Raw genomic sequence first — 26,022 nt, 5'->3', positions numbered from 1 at the left:
ACAGATACAGTCTCTGATGCAAACAGTTCCTGCTTCAATCCAGTATCTCGCTCACTGGTGGGCCTGTGTTCATTTTTGACACACACACAGCATTCCCAACCAGGCGGTTATAGTGTAGAGATGGTGCTGACTGCCCTCCTACGCAGTAATAACTCGGTGACCATGATGACTCTCTACAGAAAGTGTCTGTTAGGTCAGAGGTCACTGTACAGTGTCCTTGGGTTTCTAAGAAAGGTGCTTTAAATCCCATGTATTATTATTATTATTTAACACCGCCTTCAGTCTACTCACCAGAGTGGCGGTCAAACACACTGCCTATACAGACACAATGCAGAGGAACTCCACACAATAAAACACATTCATTGAACAAGTAGACTGTATTGAGCCTCCCTCTTTTTTGCACGCACACCCGCAGACACACACACACACACACACACACACACACACACACACACACACACACACACACACACACACACACACACACACACACACACACACACACACACACACACACCATATTCCATTAGCACAGGTTACGCAGCTATTTGACTTCCAAAGAGCCTCTCCTAGAGACTACAGTCTGAAGTCATCTCAGCAGGATCCCATAAAGAATAGACCAGCCTCCTCTACACGCTTAGAAAAAAAGGTTATATCTAGAACCTAAAAGAGTTCTTTGGCTGTTCCCATACGAGAACCCTTTGAAGAACCCTTTTTGGTTCCAGGTAGAATCTTTTTGGGTTCCATGTAGAACTCTTTTCACATGGGTATCTCTGGGTTTTGAATGGATCTACATTATCACCATAGGAGTTCAGTTAGGAATATAATGGAGGAAATTGGAGTATGTGTGTACACTCACCACTCGGGGTCAACAGGTGTGATGTCGATGCGGGGCGGGGCGCAGAAGGGGAGGAAGGTGGGTCGGACGACCCAGTCATCGTCAGGGGTCCGCGACCTCTCTGCCTGTCGCCACGACAATGGGGGCAGCTGCAGGTTGCCAGAGAAACGCCTGCGTCCCCTCCGTAGGTCGACACCAAGCGTACAGGAGTACTCACTAAGACCACAGTCTGTAGGCCCTTTACTGTCCTAGAGAGAGAGAAAAAAAGACTTTTGATGAATACAAGATGAATATGAGATTATATGTTGATTGATATGCCCTGCACACTCACATCTTTCAGATTGACTACTTTGGCCACTAAGGGGAACCAAAGGCCTTGTTTTCAACGGCAGCTGATTTCAGAAGATAGAACAGAGAGAAGCAGCCTGATGTTGAAGAACATCACTATCTTGTTTTTGAGTTGATGAGAGATCCAACCACAGAAGCAAGCACCCCCCTTTTCCTCACTTGACTTGCTCCAAAACAAGATGTTCTCCAACTGGCATGTACCACTGAGCATGTCTAAGAGGGGGTTTTGGTCCTCCCAAATGAATGGCCGTGCAGTTTTTCTCAATTGGTTTAGTACAAGGTAACATGGTCTCAATAGAATTAACACAACTGTCAAAACTTTTATTTGCAAGACTATTAGAAAATTCAGATTTTGTCTCAAACAAACAAAACAAAACACATGTTTGCAAAAAATACTCGACAACCTTCATAAAAGTTCAACCCTTAGGTGAGTAATCCTGTAGGTCACATACAAACATCAAGTTCACTAAAAACTGTAAAGATAGCTCAAGACATCAGTCATTTGAATAGATTGAATACATTGGCATTATAGAAATTAAAGGATTGATGACAATGTCACTGGTCACTAAAACTTTGTTAGGCATTGGTTTTACTAGGTCTTCTTCAGTGACATACAGTACCAGTCAAAAGTGTGGACACACCTACTCATTCAAGGGTTTTTCTTTATTTTTTACTATTTTCTACATTGTAGAATAATAGTGAAGACATCAAAACTATGAAATAACACATATGGAATCATGTACTAACCAAAAAAGTGTTAAACAAATCAAAAACATATTTCATACATGAGATGATTTAATGACAGCTTTGCAAACTGTTGGCATTCTCTCAACCAGCTTCATGAGGTAGTCACCTGGAATGCATTTCAATTAACAGGTGTGTCTTTTTTAAAGTTCATTTATGGAATTTCTTTCCTTAATGCATTTGAGACAATCAGTTGTGTTGTGACAAGGTAGTGGTGGTATACAAAAGATAGCCCGTTTTGGTAAAAGACAAAGTCCATATTATGGCATAAACAGCTCAAATAAGCAAAGAGAAACGACAGTCCATCATTACTTTAAAACATGAAGGTCAGTCAATCTGGAAAATTTCAAGAACTTTTAACGTTTCTTCAAGTGCAGTCACAAAAACCATCAAGAGCTATTGTCACGTTCCTGACCTGTTTTCCATTGTTTTTGTATGTGTTTAGTTGGTCAGGGCGTGAGTTGGGGGCGGCATTCTATGTTATGTGTTTCTATGTTTGGTTAAATGTGTTGCTTGATATGGTTCTCAATTAGAGGCAGGTGTTTAACGTTTCCTCTGATTGAGAACCATATTAAGGTAGGCTGTTCTCACTATTTGTTTGTGGGTGATTGTCTTCCGTGTCTGTGTATGTTGCACCACACGGGACTGTTTCGTTTTCGTTCGTGTATGTAGTCTGTTCCTTTTCGTGCGTTCTTCGTGTTTATGTAAGTTCACATGTTCAGGTCTGTCTACGTCGTTTTGTTGTTTTGTAATTTTCCAAGTGTTTTTCGTGTTCGTCTTCGTCTTTCAATAAATCATCATGTATTCATCACCCGCTGCGCCTTGGTCCGCTCATTCACCACAAGACGACCGTTACAGCTATGATGAAAATGGCTCTCATGAGGACTGCCACAGGAAAGGAAGACACAGAGTTACCTCTGTTGTAGAGGACAAGTTCATTAGAGTTACCAGCCTCAGAAATTGCAGCCCAAATAAATGCTTCACAGAATTCAAGTAACAGACACATCTCATTATCAACTGTTCAGAGGAAACTGTGTGAATCAGGTTTTCATGGTCGAATTGCTGCAAAGAAACGACTACTAAAGGACACAAACAAGAGAGAAGAGACTTGCTTGGGCCAAGAAACACGAGCAATGGACATTAGATAGGTGGAAATCTGTCCTTTGGTCTAATGAGTCCAAATTTGAGATTGGTTCCAACCGCTGTGTCTTTGTGAGACGCAGAGTAGGAGAACGGATGATGTCTGCGTGTGTGGTTCGCACTGTGAAGCAAAGAGGAGGAGGTGTGATGGTGTGGCGGTGCTTTGCTGGTGACACTGTCAGTGATTTCAATAGAATTCAAGGCACACTTACAGGCTGACTGTGACTCGAGCGTTGCAAAGTAAATTTAGAAATCTATATTATTCAATTATGCCAACGAGCATCTGCGTTGCCAAGTACTAAAATAGAAGTCAGATCTATTTGTGACGCAGATCGCGCTGCAAGTCCTGCCTCTCCCATCTCCTGATTGGTTTATAGAAGAAGGTACCCACGTGCCATCTCCTCATTGGTTATACCCACGTGGGTGATTGAAAGACGAACGAGGTCGGTGGCGGTAATGCACCTAATTTATGAAAGTTGCCAATAGCAATGTAAAGTCAAGAGAAGAAAAGGCCTGGAATGAGGAGAGATGACCAGAAAAGATTCGGTTGACCATTTTATGTGAGGATTAGAGGACCTTGTGCATTTCAGGTAAAATAACAACTCAATGTTTATATCCCAGGAAAATTAGCTGGCAACAGCAAGCTAGCTAAATAGGACAAATTAGCTAGCAAGTGCAAGCTAGCTAGCTAAATTGCCATAAATGTTAAATGCTTTTCGACCTGTCCCCAAATTAATATAATTGTTTCAGAGTTTGTTTTGTTAACCTGCGTGTCGTGATCATGTTTGGTGTGGGGGACAAAATACATTTATGCACAATGGCGCACGTGCGCAGCCGCTTTGGGTTCCGTGGTAACCAGCATGGCTACCACAGCATTCTGCAGCGACACCCAATCCCATCTGTTTGAATTCTAAATAAATAACTGACAGGGTCACCAGCAAAGCACCCCCACACCATAATTTGTTTTTCAACAGGACAATGACCCAAAACACACCACCAGGTTGTGTAAGGGCTATTTGACCAAGAAGGGTAGTGATGGAGTGCTGCAGCAGATGACCTGGCCTCCACAATCACACGGCCTCAACCCAATTGATATGGTTAGGGATGAGTTGGAAACTTCAAGACTGTTGGACCAGCATTCCTCATAAAGCTGGTTGAGAGAATGCCATATCAGGCCACCATAAACATACAAATATCTAGACCTACAAAACCCTAGACATACAAAAACCCTAGAAAATACAAAACCCCTAGACAATACCAAACCCCTAGACAATACAAAAACTAGCATATCCACCCTAGTCACACCCTGACCTAACCAAAATATAAAGAAAACAGAGAATATCTCAGGTCAGGGCGTGACAGTTACACTGATATACCTGATATACTTGTGTTATTCTGATATTCAGAACCCTTGACTTTTTCCACATTTTACAGCCTTATTCTAAAAGGTATTAAATCTATGTTTTTCCTCATCAATCTACACACAAACACCAATAATAACAAAGCAAAAATAGTTTTTTAGAAATGTGTGCAAACGTATTTAAAATAAAAAACAGAAATACCTTATTAACAAAGTGAAAGAAAAATTATAGCACATTTTCCAAATTAAAAAATATGTATTGATTGCACATGTCTTCACACCCCAGAGTTAATACTTGATGGCAGCACCTTTGGCAGCCATTACAGCTGTAAATCATTTATATACAATTCTACCAACTTTGCACAACTCTTACAATGCATTCGGAAAGTATTCAGACCCCTTGACTTGTTCTGAATTTTGTTACAGCCTTATTCTAAAATGGATTAAATAGCTTTTTTCACTCATCCATCTACACAAAATACCCAATAATGACAAAGAAAAAACATGTTATTATTACATTTACATAAGTATTCAGACCCTTTACTCAGTACTTTGTTGAAGCACCTTTGGCAGCGATTACAGCATTGACTCTTCTTGGGTATGACGCTTCAAGCTTGGCACACCTGTATTTGGGGAGTTTCTCTCATTCTTCTCTGCAGATCCTCTCAAGCTCTGTCAGGTTGGATGGGGAGCGTCGATGCACAGCTATTTTGAGGTCTCTCCAGAGATGTTCGATCAGGTTCAAGTTCAGGCTCTGGCTGGGCCACTCAAGGGCATTCAGAGACCTGTCCCGAAGCCACTCCTACGTTGTCTTGGCTGTGTGCTTAGGTTCGTTGTCCTGTTGGAAGGTGAACCTTCGCCCCAGTCTGAGGTTCTGATCGCTCTGAAGCAGGTTTTCATCAAGTTTTACTTTGCTCCATTCATCTTTCCCTTGATCCTGACTAGTCTCCCTGTCCCTGCCGCTGAAAAACATCCCCATAGCATGATGCTGCCACCACCATGCTTCACCGTAGGGATGGTGTTGGCCAGGTGAGGAGCGGTGCCAGGTTTCCTCCAGACGTGCCGCTTAGGATTCAGGCCAAAGAGTTCAATCTTGGTTTCACCAGACCAGATAATCTTGTTTCCCATGGTCTGAGAGTCCTTTCGTTGCCTTTTGGCAAACTCCAAGCGGGCTGTCATGTGCCTTTTACTTAGAAGTGGCTTCCGTCTGGCCACTCTACCATAAAGGCCTGTGATGTGGAGTGCTGCAGAAATGGTTCACCTTCTGGAAGATTCTCCCATCTCCACAGGGGAACTCTAGAGCTCTGTCAGAGTGACCATCGGGTTCTTGGTCACCTCCCTGACCAAGGCCATTCTCCCCCGATTGCTCAGTTTGGCCGGGTGACAAGCCCCATGGAAGAGTCCAAACTTCCTCCATTTAAGAATGATGGAGGCCACTGTGTTCTTGGGGACCTTCAATGCTACAAAAATGTTATGGTACTCTTCCCCAGATATGTACCTCGAAATAATCCTGTCTCAGAGCTCTACGGACAATTTCTCCGACCTCATGGGTTGGTTTTGGCTCTGACATGCAGTGTCAACTGGGGGACCTTATATAGACAGGTGTGTGCCTTTCCAAATCATGTCCAATCAATTTAATTTACCACAGGTGGACTCCAATCAAGTTGTAGAAACATCTCAAGGATGATCAATGGAAACAGGATGCACTTGAGCTCAATTTCGAGTCTCCTAGCAAAGGGTCTGAAAACGTACGTAAATCAAATCAAATCAAAGAAGGTATTTTTCATTTTTAATACATTCGCAAAAATGTCTTAAAACCTGTTTCACTTCATCATTGTGGGGTATTGTGTGTAGATTTATGAGGATTTTTTTTCTTTAATCCATTTTAGAATAAGGTTGTAACGTAACAAAATGTGGAAAAAGTGAAAGGGTCTGAATACTTTCCGAATGCACTATTAATGTAAGGGATAAACACTGACGATTTGTACATTATCTGAAAATAATGGACAACTTAGTACTGTCCGAGTTTCCAGATAATGTACAGAGTGGAGGCATTTATCCTGCTAACCACGGTTGCCAAAGAAAAGAAGCACACATTTACAGGTAAAAATTATATTTTTACATTGAGATTTTAATAAGTAAATTCCTACTATTTCATCCTTCTACTAAACCTGGTTGTTCTTTCTATCAGTTAGTTCATATGTTTTGTTAATCTGATTCTTGCAATGTCTTGTCTTGCATGCCTTGCAAATTCACCAAGTAGCCTAAAGTTTGATTTTAATTAAGTGGGTTAGGGATTTTTCTTAGCGTTAACAATCCCAACTTTGTTTAAACCTTGTAGCGTTTAAACCTTGTATATCTGCTCTGGGATAGTGGAGGAGAATGAGCGGCAGTATGTAGTCATGGATGGGACATGAAAGATGGAAAGTTGTTGTGTAGAGAGCTGGGCCGTGGGAATGCTGTAGATACACATTACAATTCTCCATTTGGAGAGAGATGCAAGGAAAAGGGGTTTATTTGTAACGTTAAGCAGTTTAGTTGTTCAGACATTGAGTCTACTCTCGAGGACTGTCGAGTCAGCTCTGCCGAGTTTGGTTCTTTTGGTTACAATACCATTGACATTGTGGTCTGTTCAGACTCCGTGAGGCTTGTGGATGGAGCTGGTCTCTGCTCTGGGAGACTGGAGGTGAAATCCAATCAGTCCTGGGCCTCAGTGTGTAAAGTTGACTTTGACTGTCAGGATGCAGAGGTAGTCTGTCGGGAGCTTCGCTGTGGGCTTCCTGCAGCGCTACAGCAGGGGCTCTATGGAGAAGGTGAGGTTTCAACCTGGGCTAAAGAGTTCCAATGTAAAGGCAATGAGTCCCTTCTCCTGCACTGTAACACTTCAGCCAGAGAAGAGCAGACCTGCCTCCCTGGTAACGCTGTTGGACTGAACTGCTCAGAGCCTGATGATCTGAGGCTGGTGGGAGGAGGCAGTCACTGTGCAGGTAGACTGGAAGAGTACAAGATAGGAGAGTGGGAAAATTTGAGACATTTGTTTATCCATAAAGGAAGCAGCTGTAGAATATTCACAACTAGGTTGTGGCTCTGCTTTTTCAATTGTAAATTAGCCTGAAGATACATCTGATGTATCTTGATCCGTTGACTCAGAGTCTGCACTCAGGGAGTGTGTTACACGCTCTTTGCAATATATATATATAGCAGATCTCCTGCTCCAGTTTAATATCTCTCTCAATGTCTCAATAGGAGGGGTCTCCAGGGGACACCAGGGGCCAGATGTGTTCAGGGGTCACAGCTTCACCATCACCTGCTCCACTCAGCCACAGTACCCAGGAGGACTCATTCCTCCTCTCGTTCACTGGCTCCAACAGAACCCAGACCAAGACCCAGTCAGCTGTCAATCACTCTGTTGTCTTCCTCTTCCCCGCTGCAGATGACTCAGAGTCCCACCAAGGGAACTACAGCTGTCTTAATGCGATTTATGTTTTCTCTCATAACTTCTCCACTGAGAGCTACACTGAGAGCTCCTGTCCCTCACTGTCACAGGTAACTGAGAACCAACCAGGCTTTTAACTTTGACAGATTTTGAGAAATATTCCACAGAGGAATCTGATGATAATCGATCCCCTTATCAAATGTGTTTCTATTTCAGCCTCTCCTCTGACAGCCTTCATCATCAGACACGTCGTAGTGCTGCTGACGTTCTTGACGACCATCATGGCTAGCTATCTGTATTTCAAGACCACCAAGAGGCAGAGGACAAATAAGGTAGAGAGTGTGGAGCTGGTGTCTCTGCAGGAGAAACCTGAGGCTGGGCCGAGAGGAGAGGAGAGGAGAGGAGGAGTGGAGAGGAGATGAGGAGAGAGGAGAGGAGAGGAGAGTAGAGGAGGAGACGGGGAGAGGAGAGGAAGAGAGAGGAGAGGAGAGAGGATGACAGAGGAGAGGAGGGGAGGAGGAGAGAATAGGAGGAAGTAGGAGGTAGTAGGGGACGGGAGGGGGAGGTGGGCTATATATATGAGCTAATCAACAGATGACAGGTGTCTATAGCTTTCATGGATACATTTGGATCATCTGAAATGAAAGCAATAATACATTCTGCAGTGTACTTGATCTAGTTTGCTAAATAAAACTCTGTTTGGAAGGTGTTAACAACAACTGTTTTTTGAGAGCATGGAACTGTGCTCCCCACAACGAGCCAAACCAATAGAGAAACTGTATCTAGTCAGTTCAGATTGTAATAAATCATTTCCTTGAGAAGATAACATTGAGGTTGTCAGACACAGTCAGTCAATCACTCCTAACAGCTTTCTCTGTTCAGTTATCTTATCTGCCATATCTCTCCAGACACGCTGGTGTTGATCCTTCTGCTTAACTGACTGACTTAATGCGTCTAGAATGGAGAGCTGTGTGGTGAGTGATTGGAGCGCATAAATAAAGCTGTTAACGCTGAGAAATTAGGTTTAATTTATTGTCACTGACTGAGAGCTGGAATAAATCAGTGTGCGTGTGTGTGTGTGTGTGTGTGTGTGTGTGTGTGTGTGTGTGTGTGTGTGTGTGTGTGTGTGTGTGTGTGTGTGTGTGTGTGTGTGTGTGTGTGTGTGTGTGTGTGTGTGTGTGTGTGTGTGTGTGTGTGTGTGTGTGTGTGTGTGTGTGTGTGCGTGCCTGACACTGACATGTTATATTAGATGATACTCAATCTGCATGTATAAATATTATAGACAGTAGGATAGCTTCTACGGCCTCATGCCATTGACACTACATTCCTCTAGGTAAACATCATTGGCAAGTCTTTTAAGACATGTTCAGAGAGAGAGAGAGATATATTTCTGAGAAGTGAGTGGGTACCGCAGTCCTAGCCCTAGCTCTAGGAAACAGTGCAGAGCAGTATCTCTGGCCTTGCTACAGTAAAAGTGTGCATGTCAATGCCATTCTTTTTCTGTCTTTGTTGAAACTGAAACGGAATTCTAAAGCATAAAAGGTACCATAGGAACTAACCCTCTGAGAGAGCACAGGAATAGAGCATTATAGGCTCTCCACAATACCACGGCTCCGAGAGGCTCTGGAGGCCCTGCATGTGCAGTAGGGGGAAAGAGGGAGGGGGAGGATGAGGGGTAGGAGGGAGGGGGAGGATGAGGGGGTAGGGGTAGGAGGGAGGGAGGGGGAGGATGAGGAGGGAGGGGGAGGATGAGGGGGTAGGAGGGAGGGGGAGGATGAGGGGGTAGGGGGGAGGGTGAGGATGAGGGGGTAGGAGGGACGAGGAGGATGAGGGGGTAGGGGTAGGAGGGAGGGGGAGGGAGAGGGGGGAGGAGTAGGAGGGACGGGGAGGATGAGGGGGTAGGGGTAGGAGGGAGGGGGAGGGTGAGGGGGTAGGAGGGAGGGGAGGATGAGGGGGTAGGAGGGAGGGGGAGGATGAGGGGGTAGGGGTAGGAGGGAGGGTGAGGATGAGGGGGTAGGGGTAGGAGGGAGGGGGAGGATGAGGGGGTAGGAGGGAGGGTGAGGATGAGGGGGTAGGGGTAGGAGGGAGGGGGAGGATGAAGATGAAGGGGTAGAAGGGAGAGTGAGGATGAGGGGGTAGGGGTAGGAGGGAGGGTGAGGATGAGGATGAGGGGGTAGAAGGGAGGGGGAGGATGAAGGGTTAGGGGTAGTAGGGAGGGTGAGGATGAGGATGAGGGGGTAGGAGGGAGGGGGAGGATGAAGGGGTAGGAGTAGGAGGGAGGGGGAGGATGAGGATGAGGATAAGGGGGTAGGAGGGAGGGGGAGGATGAAGTGGTAGGGGTAGGTGGAAGGGGGGGATGAGGGGGTAGGGGTAGGAGGGAGGGTGAGGATGAGGGGGTAGAAGGGAGGGGGTGGATGAAGGGGTAGGGGTAGTAGGGAGGGGGAGGATGAGGGGGTAGGAGGGAGGGGGAGGATGAGGGGGTATGGGTAGTAGGGACGGTGAGGATGAGGAGGTAGAGGGGAGGGGGAGGATGAAGGGGTAGGGGTAGGTGGAAGGGGGAGGATGAGGATGAGGGGTTAGGAGGGAGGGGGAGGAGGATGAAGGGGTAGAAGGGAGGGGGAGGATGAAGGGGTAGGAGGGAGGGGGAGGATGAGGGGGTCAGAGGGAGGGTAAGGATGAGGGGGTAGGAGGGAGGGTGAGGATGAGGGGGTAGGAGGGAGGGTGAGGATGAGGATGAGGATGAGGGGGTAGGAGGGAGGGGGAGGATGAAGGGGTAGGGGTAGTAGGGAGGGTGAGGATGAGGGGGTAGGAGGGAGGGGGAGGATGAAGGGGTAGGGGTAGTAGGCGTTTTACCAAATTACAGTACGACAGACCACGTATTCACCCTAACTTTTGACTCAGTTTGCCATGAGGGTCTGCTATACAAATTGAAGGAAAGCGGTGTTGGGGGAAACACATATGACGTTATAAAATCCATGTAAACAATCAACAAGAGTTCGGTAAAAAGTGGCAAAAAACGCAAATATTTCTGTCTATAGGGCTGTGAGGTGGCTTCAACATATATATCAACGAATTGGTGATGGCACTAGAACAGTCTGCAGCACCCGGCCTCACCCTACTAGAATCTGAAGTCAAATGTCTACTGTTTGCTGATGATCTGGTGCTTCTGTCCCCAACCAAGGAGGTTCTACAGCAGCACCTAGATCTTCTGCACAGATTATGTCAGACCTGGGCCCTGACAGTGAATCTCAGTAAGACAAAATCAAGGTTGTCCCAAAAAAGATTCAGCTGCCAGGACCACAAATACAAACTCCATCTAGACACCGTTGCCCTAGAGCACACAAAAAACTATACATACCTCGACCTAAACATCAGCGCCACAGGTAACTTCCACAAAGCTGTGAATGAGCTGAGAGACAAGGCAAGAAGGGCCTTCTACCCCATCAAAAGGAACAGAAAATTCAACATACCAATTAGGATCTGGCTAAGAATACTTTAATCAGTTATAGAACCCATTGTCCTTTATGGTTGTGAGGTCTGGGGTCCGCTCACCAACCAATAATTCACAAAATGGGGCAAACACCAAATTGAGACTCTGCATGCAGAATTCTGCAAAAATATCCTCTGTGTACAACGCAGAACACCAAATAATGCATGCAGAGCAGAATTAGGCCGATACCCACTAATTATCAAAATCCAGAAAAGAGCCGTTAAATTCTACAACCACCTAAAAGGAAGCGATTCCCAAACCTTCCATAACAAAGCCATCACCTACAGAGAGATGAACCTGGAGAAGAGTCCCCTAAGCAAACTGGTCCTAGGGCTCTGTTCACAAACACAAACACACCCCACAAAGCCCCAGGACAACAGCACAATTAGACCCAACCAAATCATGAGAAAACAAAAAGATAATTACTTGACACATTGGAAAGAATTAACAAAAAAACAGAGCAAACTAGAATGCTATTTGGCCCTAAACAGAGAGTACACAGTGGCAGAATACCTGACCACTGTGACTGACCCAAACTTAAGGAAAGCTTTGACTATGTACAGACTCAGTGAGCATAGCCTTGCTATTGAGAAAGGCCGCCGTAGGCAGACATGGCTCTCAAGAGAAGACAGGCTATGTGCACATTGCCCACAAAATGAGGTGGAAACCGAGCTGCACTTCCTAACCTCCTGCCAAATGTATGACCATATTAGAGATATATTTCCCTCAGATCACACAGATCCACAAAGAATTCGAAAACAAATCCAATTTTGATAAACTCCCATATCTACTGGGTGAAATTCCACAGTGTGCCATCACAGCAGCAAGATTTGTGACCTGTTGCCACAAGAAAAGGGCAACCAGTGAAGAACAAACACCATTGTAAATACAACCCATATTTATGCTTACTTATTTTAACTTGTGTGCTTTAACCATTTGTACATTGTTACAACACTGTATATATTTAATATGACACTCATAATGTCTTTATTGTTTTTGAAACTTCTGTATGTGTAATGTTTACTGTTAATTCGTTTTGTTTGTTTCACTTTTGTGTATTGTCTACCTCATTTGCTTTGGCAATGTTAACACATGTTTCCCATGCCAATAAAGCCCCTTGAATTGAATTGAATTGAATTGAGAGAGAGAGAGAGAGAGAGAGAGAGAGAGAGAGAGACTGGCTGAGAGAGAGAGAGAGCAAGAGAGAGAGACTGGCTGAGAGAGAGAGAGAGAGAGCAAGAGAGAGAGACTGGCTGAGAGAGAGAGAGAGAGAGAGAGAGAGAGAGAGAGAGAGAGAGAGAGAGAGAGAGAGAGAGAGAGAGAGAGAGAGAGAGAGAGAGAGAGACTGGCTGAGAGAGAGAGAGAGAGAGAGAGCAAGAGAGAGAGACTGGCTGAGAGAGAGAGAGTGTGGTCACTTATGTCCTCAGTGATGCAAAGTGTTGGTAGAGACTAGGGGAATAAATGAAGAATGGGAGAGATGCCCGACCACTGGAGCTCCAGCCTTTCCAGTAAGATAATAGAATAGCAGGGAGAGAGGCCGGAGAAATGGAGTGGAAGGCTGGAGAAATAGAGTGGAAGGCCGGAGAAATGGAGTGGAAGGCTGGAGAAATGGAGTGGAAGGCTAGAGAGTTGGAGTGGAAGGCTAGAGAGATGGAGTGGAAGGCTAGATAGATGGAGTGGAAGGCTAGAGAGATGGAGTGGAAGGCTAGAGAGATGGAGTGGAAGGCTAGATAGATGGAGTGGAAGGCTAGAGAGATGGAGTGGAATGCTAGAGAGATGGAGTGGAAGGCTAGAGAAATGGAGTGGAAGGCCGGAGAAATGGAGTGGAAGGCTAGAGAGATGGAGTGGAAGGCTAGAGAGTTGGAGTGGAAGGCTAGAGAGATGGAGTGGAAGGCTAGATAGATGGAGTGGAAGGCTAGAGAGATGGAGTGGAAGGCTAGAGAAATGGAGTGGAAGGCCGGAGAAATGGAGTGGAAGGCTAGAGAGATGGAGTGGAAGGCTAGAGAGATGGAGTGGAAGGCCAGAGAGATGGAGTAAAAGGCCAGAGAGATGGAGTGGAAGGCTAGAGAGATGGAGTGGAGGCTAGAGAGATGGAGTGGAAGGCTAGATAGATGGAGTGGAAGGCTAGAGAGATGGAATGGAATGCTAGAGTTGGAGTGGAGGCTAGATAGATGGAGTGGAACGCTAGAGAGATGGAGTGGAAGGCTAGAGAGATGGAGTGGAGGCTAGATAGATCGAGTGGAGGCTAGAGAGATGGAGTGGAGGCTAGATAGATGGAGTGGAGGCTAGATAGATGGAGTGGAGGCTAGCGAGATGGAGTGGAAGGCTAGAGAGATGGAGTGGAAGGCTAGAGAGTTAGAGTGGAGGCTAGATAGGTGGAGTGGAAGGCTAGATAGATGGAGTGGAGGCTAGATAGATGGAGTGGAAGGCTAGATAGTTGGAGTAGAACGCTAGAGAGATGGAGTGCCAAAGGCAAAGGAAAAGAAAAACGAGAGATGGACAGATGAGATGGAGACAGAAGATATTATAGAGTGACAACATATGTGCATGCCTGTGATGGAGATAGAAAAAGAGAGAGAAAGTGAGAACAGAACAGAGCAAAACACAATCTCATATCAACCTAGTCTTATCTGAATCGATGTGAAGCTTGTGGAGCAGATAGGAGGGAAGGAAGCTACACTACAGAACTGTACGTGGGCAACTGTGCTAGTTCACCCACTCTGCCCATCACTCTGTCAACAGCAGGATATATCCACAGGCAGTCAGCGAAACACAAACACATGTATATATATGGATACGCATACAAATTCACAGACATACTATAAAACACAGGTCTGGACTCGACAGACACATGAGAATAGTCCTATGAGTAAACCTAAACGTAATATGACCAACCCTTATCTGTATGTTAGACACACTGTACTTAAGAAAATAGACAACTCTATTTGCCGTTCTTATTTTATTTTGTATTTTTATTGGTTGCAATTGTGAACAATAGCCATAATAATCATATCATACATCAGTATATCCAATTGGTACAATCACTTGTTCACTGCAGCTAAAGGGCTCATTTCTAGGAACTGTGACTCTTAGTAAGGCCTGCTTTCTGGAGCAAGACAAACTAGCATGTGAATCAAGAGGAAATTAAGCCTCAGCAGAGAGAGAGAGAGAGAGAGAGAGAGAGAAAGAGAGAGAAAGAGAAAGAGAAAGAGAAAGAGAAAGAGAAAGAGAGAGAGAGAGAGAGAGAGAGAGAGAGAGAGAGAGAGAGAGAGAGAGAGAGAGAGAGAGAGAGAGAGAGAGAGAGATTTGATCTTGTACACATCTGGCCCTTTTGTATACTGTGTTAACTATCCTCCAGACAAGCTTCAATGCCAGACAACACTCCTTCCGTGGCCTCCAACTGCTCTTAAATGCAAGTAAAACTAAATGCATGCTCTTCAACCGATCGCTGTCCTCACCTGCTCGCCCGTCCAGCATCACTACTCTGGACGGTTCTAACTTCTGAATATGTGGACAACTACAAATACCTAAGTGTCTGGTTAGACTGTAAACTCTCCTTCCAGACTTACATTAAGCATCTCCAATCCAAAATTCAATCTAGAATTGGCTTCCTATTTCACAACAAAGCATCCTTCACTCATGCTGCCAAACATACCCTCGTAAAACTGACTATCCTACCGATCCTTGACTTCGGTGATGTCATTTACAAAATAGCCTCCAACACTCTACTCAGCAATTTGGATTCAGTCTATCATAGTGCCATCTGTTTTGTCACCAAAGTCCCATACACCACCCACCACTGCAACCTGTATGCTCTCGTTGGCTGGTCCTCGCTTCAGATTCGTCGCCAAAGCCACTGGCTCCAGGTCATCTACAAGTCTTTGCTAGGTAAAGCCCTGCCTTATCTCAGCTCACTGGTCACCATAGCAGCACCCACCCGTAGCACGCGCTCCAGCAGGTATATCTCACTGGTCACCATAGCAGCACCCACCCGTAGCACGCGCTCCAGCAGGTATATCTCACTGGTCACCCCAAAAGCTAATTCCTCCTTAGGCCGTTTTTCCTTCAAGTTCTCTGCTGCCAATGACTGGAATGCACTGGAAAATCACTGAAGCTGGAGACTCATATCTCCCTCACTAACTTTAAGCATCAGCTGTCAGAGCAACTTACAGATCATTGCACCTGTACATAGCCCATCTTTAAATAGCCCACCCAACTACCTCATCCCCATATTGTTCTTTTTTTTTCTTTCTCCGTTGCACCCCAGTATCTCTACTTGCACATTCATCTTCTGCACATCTATCACTTCAGTGTTCAATTGCTACTTTTGTAATTATTTCGTCACTATGGCCTATTTATTGCCTTACCTCCCTAATCTTACTTCAAAGCACCTGAGCCCTAGGACAATGCCTCAGGACTACCTGGCCTGATGACTCCTAGCTCTCCCCGTCCCTAGTCCACCTGGTTGTGCTGCTAATACAGTTTCTGCTGTTTTGCCTGTGGCAATGGAACCCCGACCTGCATTGCTTGCTGTTTGGGGTTTTAGGCTGGGTTTCTGTATAAGTACCTTGGAACATCTGCTGATGTAAAAAGGGCTTTATAAATAAATTGTATATTGACTTCATTTGCACACACTTTTCTATTGGGTTATTGACTGTACATTTGCTTATTCCATGTGTCACTGTGTTGTTGTTTGTGTAGCACTGCTTTGCTTTATCTTGGCCAGGTCACAGTTGTAAATGAGAACTTGTTCTCAACCTACCTGGTTAAATAAAGGTTAAATAAACAAATACAAATCTAAATCAGATGTCGGGTACTATATTTATTGAATATTATATGAATCCTATACATTTAAATGGCCAATTTGGTTGCAATCAATTAACTTAATTTCTCAGAGTTCAAATAATCTTCCTACAAAATTGTGTTTCAGGAAGGCTAATCGTATGTTTCTAATTACAGAAAAGATTTCAGAACAATCTGAGATGATGGGTTTCAACCTTCTTTCTGGTCCATTTTGAGGTGGAACAACTCATTAGTCACACACACTGCTCTGCTCACACTCACCTGTCAGGGTAATTAACACACACTGCTCTGCTCACAATCACCTGTCAGGGTAATTAACACACACTGCTCTGCTCACACTCACCTGTCAGGGTAATTAACACACACTGCTCTGCTCACAATCACCTGTCAGGGTAATTAACACACACACTGCTCTGCTCACAATCACCTGTCAGGGTAATTAACACACACTGCTCTGCTCACAATCACCTGTCAGGGTAATTAACACACACTGCTCTGCTCACAATCACCTGTCAGGGTAATTAACACACACACTGCTCTGCTCACACTCACCTGTCAGGGTAATTAACACACACTGCTCTGCTCACAATCACCTGTCAGGGTAATTAACACACACACTGCTCTGCTCACAATCACCTGTCAGGTTAATTAACACACACTGCTCTGCTCACACTCACCTGTCAGGGTAATTAACACACACACTGCTCTGCTCACAATCACCTGTCAGGGTAATTAACACACACTGCTCTGCTCACAATCACCTGTCAGGGTAATTAACACACACTGCTCTGCTCACAATCACCTGTCAGGGTAATTAACACACACACTGCTCTGCTCACAATCACCTGTCAGGTTAATTAACACACACTGCTCTGCTCACAATCACCTGTCAGGGTAATTAACACACACTGCTCTGCTCACAATCACCTGTCAGGGTAATTAACACACACACTGCTCTGCTCACACTCACATGTCAGGGTAATTAACACACACACTGCTCTGCTCACACTCACCTGTCAGGTTAATTAACACACACTGCTCTGCTCACAATCACCTGTCAGGGTAATTAACACACACTGCTCTGCTCACAATCACCTGTCAGGGTAATTAACACACACACTGCTCTGCTCACACTCACATGTCAGGGTAATTAACACACACACTGCTCTGCTCACACTCACCTGTCAGGTTAATTAACACACACTGCTCTGCTCACAATCACCTGTCAGGGTAATTAACACACACTGCTCTGCTCACAATCACCTGTCAGGGTAATTAACACACACACTGCTCTGCTCACACTCACCTGTCAGGGTAATTAACACACACTGCTCTGCTCACAATCACCTGTCAGGGTAATTAACACACACTGCTCTGCTCACAATCACCTGTCAGGGTAATTAACACACACTGCTCTGCTCACAATCACCTGTCAGGGTAATTAACACACACACTGCTCTGCTCACACTCAACTGTCAGGGTAATTAACACACACTGCTCTGCTCACACTCACCTGTCAGGGTAATTAACACACACTGCTCTGCTCACAATCACCTGTCAGGGTAATTAACACACACTGCTCTGCTCACACTCACCTGTCAGGGTAATTAACACACACACTGCTCTGCTCACAATCACTTGTCAGGGTAATTAACACACACTGCTCTGCTCACAATCACCTGTCAGGGTAATTAACACACACTGCTCTGCTCACAATCACCTGTCAGGGTAATTAACACACACACTGCTCTGCTCACAATCACATGTCAGGGTAATTAACACACACCCTGCTCTGCTCACAATCACATGTCAGGGTAATTAACACACACCCTGCTCTGCTCACAATCACCTGTCAGGGTAATTAACACACACTGCTCTGCTCACAATCACCTGTCAGGGTAATTAACACACACTGCTCTGCTCACACTCACCTGTCAGGGTAATTAACACACACCCTGCTCTGCTCACAATCACCTGTCAGGGTAATTAACACACACACTGCTCTGCTCACAATCACCTGTCAGGGTAATTAACACACACCCTGCTCTGCTCACAATCACCTGTCAGGGTAATTAACACACACTACTCTTCTCACAATCACCTGTCAGGGTAATTAACACACACACTGCTCTGCTCACACTCACCTGTCAGGGTAATTAACACACACACTGCTCTGCTCACAATCACCTGTCAGGGTAATTAACACACACACTGCTCTGCTCACAATCACTTGTCAGGGTAATTAACACACACTGCTCTGCTCACAATCACCTGTCAGGGTAATTAACACACACTGCTCTGCTCACAATCACCTGTCAGGGTAATTAACACACACACTGCTCTGCTCACAATCACCTGTCATGGTAATTAACACACACACTGCTCTGCTCACACTCACCTGTCAGGGTAATTAACACACACTGCTCTGCTCACAATCACCTGTCAGGGTAATTAACACACACACTGCTCTGCTCACAATCACCTGTCATGGTAATTAACACACACACTGCTCTGCTCACACTCACCTGTCAGGGTAATTAACACACACTGCTCTGCTCACAATCACCTGTCAGGGTAATTAACACACACACTGCTCTGCTCACAATCACCTGTCAGGGTAATTAACACACACACTGCTCTGCTCACAATCACCTGTCAGGGTAATTAACACACACACTGCTCTGCTCACAATCACCTGTCAGGGTAATTAACACACACTACTCTTCTCACAATCACCTGTCAGGGTAATTAACACACACACTGCTCTGCTCACACTCACCTGTCAGGGTAATTAACACACACACTGCTCTGCTCACAATCACCTGTCAGGGTAATTAACACACACACTGCTCTGCTCACAATCACCTGTCAGGGTAATTAACACACACTGCTCTGCTCACACTCACCTGTCAGGGTAATTAACACACACACTGCTCTGCTCACAATCACCTGTCAGGGTAATTAACACACACACTGCTCTGCTCACAATCACCTGTCAGGGTAATTAACACACACTGCTCTGCTCACAATCACCTGTCAGAGTAATTAACACACACACTGCTATGCTCACAATCACCTGTCAGGGTAATTAACACACACACTGCTCTGCTCACAATCACCTGTCAGGGTAATTAACACACACACTGCTCTGCTCACAATCACCTGTCAGGGTAATTAACACACACCCTGCTCTGCTCACAATCACCTGTCAGGGTAATTAACACACACACTGCTCTGCTCACAATCACCTGTCAGGGTAATTAACACACACACTGCTCTGCTCACAATCACCTGTCAGGGTAATTAACACACACACTGCTCTGCTCACACTCACCTGTCAGGGTAATTAACACACACTGCTCTGCTCACAATCACATGTCAGGGTAATTAACACACACCTTGCTCTGCTCACAATCACCTGTCAGGGTAATTAACACACACTGCTCTGCTCACAATCACCTGTCAGGGTAATTAACACACACTGCTCTGCTCACAATCACCTGTCAGGGTAATTAACACACACCCTGCTCTGCTCACAATCACCTGTCAGGGTAATTAACACACACTGCTCTGCTCACAATCACCTGTCAGGGTAATTAACACACACTGCTCTGCTCACAATCACCTGTCAGGGTAATTAACACACACTGCTCTGCTCACACTCACCTGTCAGGGTAATTAACACACACTGCTCTGCTCTGCTCACAATCACCTGTCATGTTAATTAACACACACACTGCTCTGCTCACAATCAACTGTCAGGGTAATTAACACACACTGCTCTGCTCACAATCACCTGTCAGGGTAATTAACACACACTGCTCTGCTCACAATCACCTGTCAGGGTAATTAACACACACTGCTCTGCTCACACTCACCTGTCAGGGTAATTAACACACACACTGCTCTGCTCACAATCACCTGTCAGGGTAATTAACACACACTGCTCTGCTCACAATCACCTGTCAGGGTAATTAACACACACACTGCTCTGCTCACACTCACCTGTCAGGGTAATTAACACACACTGCTCTGCTCACAATCACCTGTCAGGGTAATTAACACACACCCTGCTCTGCTCACAATCACCTGTCAGGGTAATTAACACACACACTGCTCTGCTCACAATCACATGTCAGGGTAATTAACACACACTGCTCTGCTCACAATCACCTGTCAGGGTAATTAACACACACACCCTGCTCTGCTCACAATCACCTGTCAGGGTAATGAACACACACACTGCTCTGCTCACAATCACCTGTCAGGGTAATTAACACACACCCTGCTCTGCTCACAATCACCTGTCAGGGTAATTAACACACACACTGCTCTGCTCACAATCACATGTCAGGGTAATTAACACACACCTTGCTCTGCTCACAATCACCTGTCAGGGTAATTAACACACACTGCTCTGCTCACAATCACCTGTCAGGGTAATTAACACACACTGCTCTGCTCACAATCACCTGTCAGGGTAATTAACACACACCCTGCTCTGCTCACAATCACCTGTCAGGGTAATTAACACACACTGCTCTGCTCACAATCACCTGTCAGGGTAATTAACACACACTGCTCTGCTCACAATCACCTGTCAGGGTAATTAACACACACTGCTCTGCTCACACTCACCTGTCAGGGTAATTAACACACACTGCTCTGCTCTGCTCACAATCACCTGTCATGTTAATTAACACACACACTGCTCTGCTCACAATCAACTGTCAGGGTAATTAACACACACTGCTCTGCTCACAATCACCTGTCAGGGTAATTAACACACACACTGCTCTGCTCACACTCACCTGTCAGGGTAATTAACACACACTGCTCTGCTCACAATCACCTGTCAGGGTAATTAACACACACTGCTCTGCTCACAATCACATGTCAGGGTAATTAACACACACCCTGCTCTGCTCACAATCACCTGTCAGGGTAATTAACACACACTGCTCTGCTCACAATCACCTGTCAGGGTAATTAACACACACTGCTCTGCTCACAATCACCTGTCAGGGTAATTAACACACACTGCTCTGCTCACAATCACCTGTCAGGGTAATTAACACACACTGCTCTGCTCACAATCACCTGTCAGGGTAATTAACACACACTGCTCTGCTCACACTCACCTGTCAGGGTAATTAACACACACACTGCTCTGCTCACACTCACCTGTCAGGGTAATTAACACACACTGCTCTGCTCACACTCACCTGTCAGGGTAATTAACACACACTGCTCTGCTCACACTCACCTGTCAGGGTAATTAACACACACACTGCTCTGCTCACACTCACCTGTCAGGGTAATTAACACACACTGCTCTGCTCACAATCACCTGTCAGGGTAATTAACACACACTGCTCTGCTCACACTCACCTGTCAGGGTAATTAACACACACTGCTCTGCTCTGCTCACAATCACCTGTCATGTTAATTAACACACACACTGCTCTGCTCACAATCAACTGTCAGGGTAATTAACACACACTGCTCTGCTCACAATCACCTGTCAGGGTAATTAACACACACACTGCTCTGCTCACACTCACCTGTCAGGGTAATTAACACACACTGCTCTGCTCACAATCACCTGTCAGGGTAATTAACACACACTGCTCTGCTCACAATCACATGTCAGGGTAATTAACACACACCCTGCTCTGCTCACAATCACCTGTCAGGGTAATTAACACACACTGCTCTGCTCACAATCACCTGTCAGGGTAATTAACACACACTGCTCTGCTCACAATCACCTGTCAGGGTAATTAACACACACTGCTCTGCTCACAATCACCTGTCAGGGTAATTAACACACACTGCTCTGCTCACAATCACCTGTCAGGGTAATTAACACACACTGCTCTGCTCACACTCACCTGTCAGGGTAATTAACACACACACTGCTCTGCTCACACTCACCTGTCAGGGTAATTAACACACACTGCTCTGCTCACACTCACATGTCAGGGTAATTGACACACACTGCTCTGCTCACACTAGTTCTTCTGGATAGAACTGATGAGGACACTGAGAGACAGGGTGATGTGGCTCCCGAGTGGCGCAGCGGTCTAAGACACTACATCTCAGGGCAAGAGGCGTCACTACAGTCAGTTCTTAGTTTGATTCCAGGCTGTATCACTTCTGGCCATGATTGGGAGTCCCATTGGGCGGCGCAAAATTGGCCCAGCATCGTCTGGGTTTGGCTGGGGTAGGCCGTCATTGTAAATAAGAATTTGTTCTTAACCGACTTGCCTAGGTAAATAAAGGTTACATTTAAAAAAAATGAGGAATGGAAAGAATAGAGAAGAAAGAGAGCTGCGGGAGCAAGAAAAGGAGAGATAGTAGGAAAACAGCAATGAGAGGGAAATAAGGTAAGAGAGAGATAGGCAGCAAGAGAGACGGTGAGGAAATAAGGTAAGAGAGAGATAGGCAGCAAGAGAGACGGTGGGGAAATAAGGTAAGAGAGAGATAGGCAGCAAGAGAGACGGTGGGGAAATAAGGTAAGAGAGAGATAGGCAGCAAGAGAGACTGTGAGGAAATAAGGTAAGAGAGAGATAGGCAGCAAGAGAGACGGTGGGGAAATAAGGTAAGAGAGAGATAGGCAGCAAGAGAGACTGTGAGGAAATAAGGTAAGAGAGAGATAGGCAGCAAGAGAGACGGTGGGGAAATAAGGTAAGAGAGAGATAGGCAGCAAGAGAGACTGTGAGGAAATAAGGTAAGAGAGAGATAGGCAGCAAGAGAGACGGTGAGGAAATAAGGTAAGAGAGAGATAGGCAGCAAGAGAGACGGTGGGGAAATAAGGTAAGAGAGAGATAGGCAGCAAGAGAGACTGTGAGGAAATAAGGTAAGAGAGAGATAGGCAGCAAGAGAGACGGTGGGGAAATAAGGTAAGAGAGAGATAGGCAGCAAGAGAGACGGTGGGGAAATAAGGTAAGAGAGAGATAGGCAGCAAGAGAGACGGTGAGGAAATAAGGTAAGAGAGAGATAGGCAGCAAGAGAGACGGTGAGGAAATACGGTAAGAGAGATAGGCAGCAAGAGAGACGGTGGGGAAATAAGGTAAGAGAGAGATAGGCAGCAAGAGAGACGGTGAGGAAATACGGTAAGAGAGATAGGCAGCAAGAGAGACGGTGGGGAAATAAGGTAAGAGAGAGATAGGCAGCAAGAGAGACTGTGAGGAAATAAGGTAAGAGAGAGATAGGCAGCAAGAGAGACGGTGAGGAAATAAGGTAAGAGAGAGTTAGGCAGCATGAGAGACGGTGGGGAAATAAGGTAAGAGAGAGATAGGCAGCAAGAGAGACGGTGAGGAAATAAGGTAAGAGAGAGATAGGCAGCAAGAGAGACGGTGAGGAAATAAGGTAAGAGAGAGATAGGCAGCAAGAGAGACGGTGAGGAAATACGGTAAGAGAGATAGGCAGCAAGAGAGACGGTGGGGAAATAAGGTAAGAGAGAGATAGGCAGCAAGAGAGACTGTGAGGAAATAAGGTAAGAGAGAGATAGGCAGCAAGAGAGACGGTGAGGAAATAAGGTAAGAGAGAGTTAGGCAGCATGAGAGACGGTGGGGAAATAAGGTAAGAGAGAGATAGGCAGCAAGAGAGACGGTGAGGAAATAAGGTAAGAGAGAGATAGGCAGCAAGAGAGACGGTGAGGAAATAAGGTAAGAGAGAGATAGGCAGCAAGAGAGACGGTGGGGAAATAAGGTAAGAGAGAGATAGGCAGCAAGAGAGACGGTGAGGAAATAAGGTAAGAGAGAGATAGGCAGCAAGAGAGACTGTGAGGAAATAAGGTAAGAGAGAGATAGGCAGCAAGAGAGACGGTGGGGAAATAAGGTAAGAGAGAGATAGGCAGCAAGAGAGACGGTGAGGAAATAAGGTAAGAGAGAGATAGGCAGCAAGAGAGACGGTGAGGAAATAAGGTAAGAGAGAGATAGGCAGCAAGAGAGACGGTGGGGAAATAAGGTAAGAGAGAGATAGGCAGCAAGAGAGACTGTGAGGAAATAAGGTAAGAGAGAGATAGGCAGCAAGAGAGACGGTGGGGAAATAAGGTAAGAGAGAGATAGGCAGCAAGAGAGACGGTGAGGAAATAAGGTAAGAGAGAGATAGGCAGCAAGAGAGACTGTGAGGAAATAAGGTAAGAGAGAGATAGGCAGCAAGAGAGACGGTGGGGAAATAAGGTAAGAGAGAGATAGGCAGCAAGAGAGACGGTGAGGAAATAAGGTAAGAGAGAGATAGGCAGCAAGAGAGACGGTGAGGAAATAAGGTAAGATTGAGATAGGCAGCAAGAGAGAGGGTGAGTGTGAAATAAAACACCATAAATGAGAGTATAAAATCACACGGTCTGCCAACTGATGCAGAGTACAGAGAATTGATCAACTGAATCCCCCCCGCCTCAGACACCAAGCTGCAGGGTCGTTACCCAACATTTCTACACATACACACACAACAAGCCCTGAGGTCATTACCCAAACCCACAGTCTGCAGCACATTAGAGGGCATTGTCCTCAGCTGGCATGCTGCCCAACCTGTCCACATTGTCATCGTCATCCCTGTCCCCATTCCCCAAGAAATTAGGACCTTATCTCTCCTCAGGAGAGATTCAAAAAAAGACTCATTAGGGCCTTTTGAATTGGGAGGTCTATACTTTATTTCAAAATGAACAATGGTGACAGCTCAGAGACATGAATGAGGCACACACACTACTGTGCCTATGCATTTAATTCATATTGAAATCAGAGGCTTGTTGTTTCAGAGGTGACTAAGATGAAAACTGGTGGAGAGGAGACAGGAGAACCAGATGTGACTCTCACATTAACCATGACAGTGTTTGGGGGTGAGGGAGTGAGGGAAGCAGTGTGTTTGTGAATAGAGATAAAATACCATACCAACGCCCTGTGTTTTTACCCCATTATGTGTAGAAAATCCCAGGTGTGTTTAGGTATATTTGTGCACTGCGTGACGGTAGGCTTATAACTAGTGTATATCACTTGTCTTTACATGGTTATTCCAAGACTGTGCCCCACTTAAATGGGCTCCCGAGTGGCACAGCGGTTTAAGGCACTGCATCTCAGTGCTAGAGGTGTCACTACAGACCCTGGTTCGATTCCAGGATGTATCACAACCGGCCGTTATTGGGCGTCCCATAGGGCAGCGCACAATTGGCCCAGCGTCGTTTGGGTTAGGGTTTGGCATGAGTAGGATGTCATTGTAAATAACAATTTGTTCTTAACTGACTTGCCAAATAAAGGTTAAATAAAACATTTATAAGGCACTGGGTAGAGAGAATGTTCAACTTCCATTTAAAACAACAACAACAACAACAAAATATTCACAGAATGTCACGTTCCTGACCTGTTTTCCTTTGTTTTGTATTCATTTTAGTTGGTCAGGGCGTGAGTTGGGTGGGTTTGTCTATGTTTGTATTTCTATGTGGGGTTTTGTGTTCGGCCTGGTATGATTCTCAATTAGAGACAGGTGTGTATTGTTTGTCTCTAATTGAGAGTCATACAAAGGCAGCCAGGGTTTCACTGGTGTTTGGTGGGTGTTTGTTCCTGTGTCCTCACAGGACAGTTGAAGGTTAGTCACGTTTGTTGTTTTGTAGTTTGTAGTGTCTTGTTTGCTGTTTTTTCATTAAAAGATGGCTTATTTCCCTCAATCCGCATCTTGGTCCTATCCATGCTCCTCCTCGTTTGAGGAGGAGAACAACATTGACTGCCTTTACAGAAACACCCACCACAACAGGACCAAGCGGATTGAGGAGAGAGAAAAAGAACTAAGGCACTGGACACAGGAGGAATGGTCTTGGGAGATCATGGACGGAAAGGGACCCTGGGGAAGGGTTGGAGAGAATC

The 26,022-nt window shown here is 45.5% G+C and overlaps 1 protein-coding gene across 1 annotated transcript in view; it reads right to left on the bottom strand.

Moving 5' to 3' along the window:
* Positions 1-508: 508 nt before the first annotated feature.
* LOC129845722 (cAMP-specific 3',5'-cyclic phosphodiesterase 4B-like) overlaps positions 509-26,022 on the bottom strand; it is a 37,806-nt gene continuing 12,292 nt past the window's right edge. The window contains exon 2 of the mRNA XM_055913605.1: positions 509-1,086. Coding sequence (XP_055769580.1) covers positions 856-1,086 — 231 coding nt within the window. The 3' untranslated portion in view covers positions 509-855. The remainder of the gene's footprint in view (positions 1,087-26,022) is intronic.

Source organism: Salvelinus fontinalis, unplaced genomic scaffold (assembly GCF_029448725.1).
Source record: "Salvelinus fontinalis isolate EN_2023a unplaced genomic scaffold, ASM2944872v1 scaffold_0345, whole genome shotgun sequence".
NCBI classification, from domain to species: domain Eukaryota; kingdom Metazoa; phylum Chordata; class Actinopteri; order Salmoniformes; family Salmonidae; genus Salvelinus; species Salvelinus fontinalis.
This window is presented reverse-complemented; position numbering and strand designations above follow the sequence as displayed.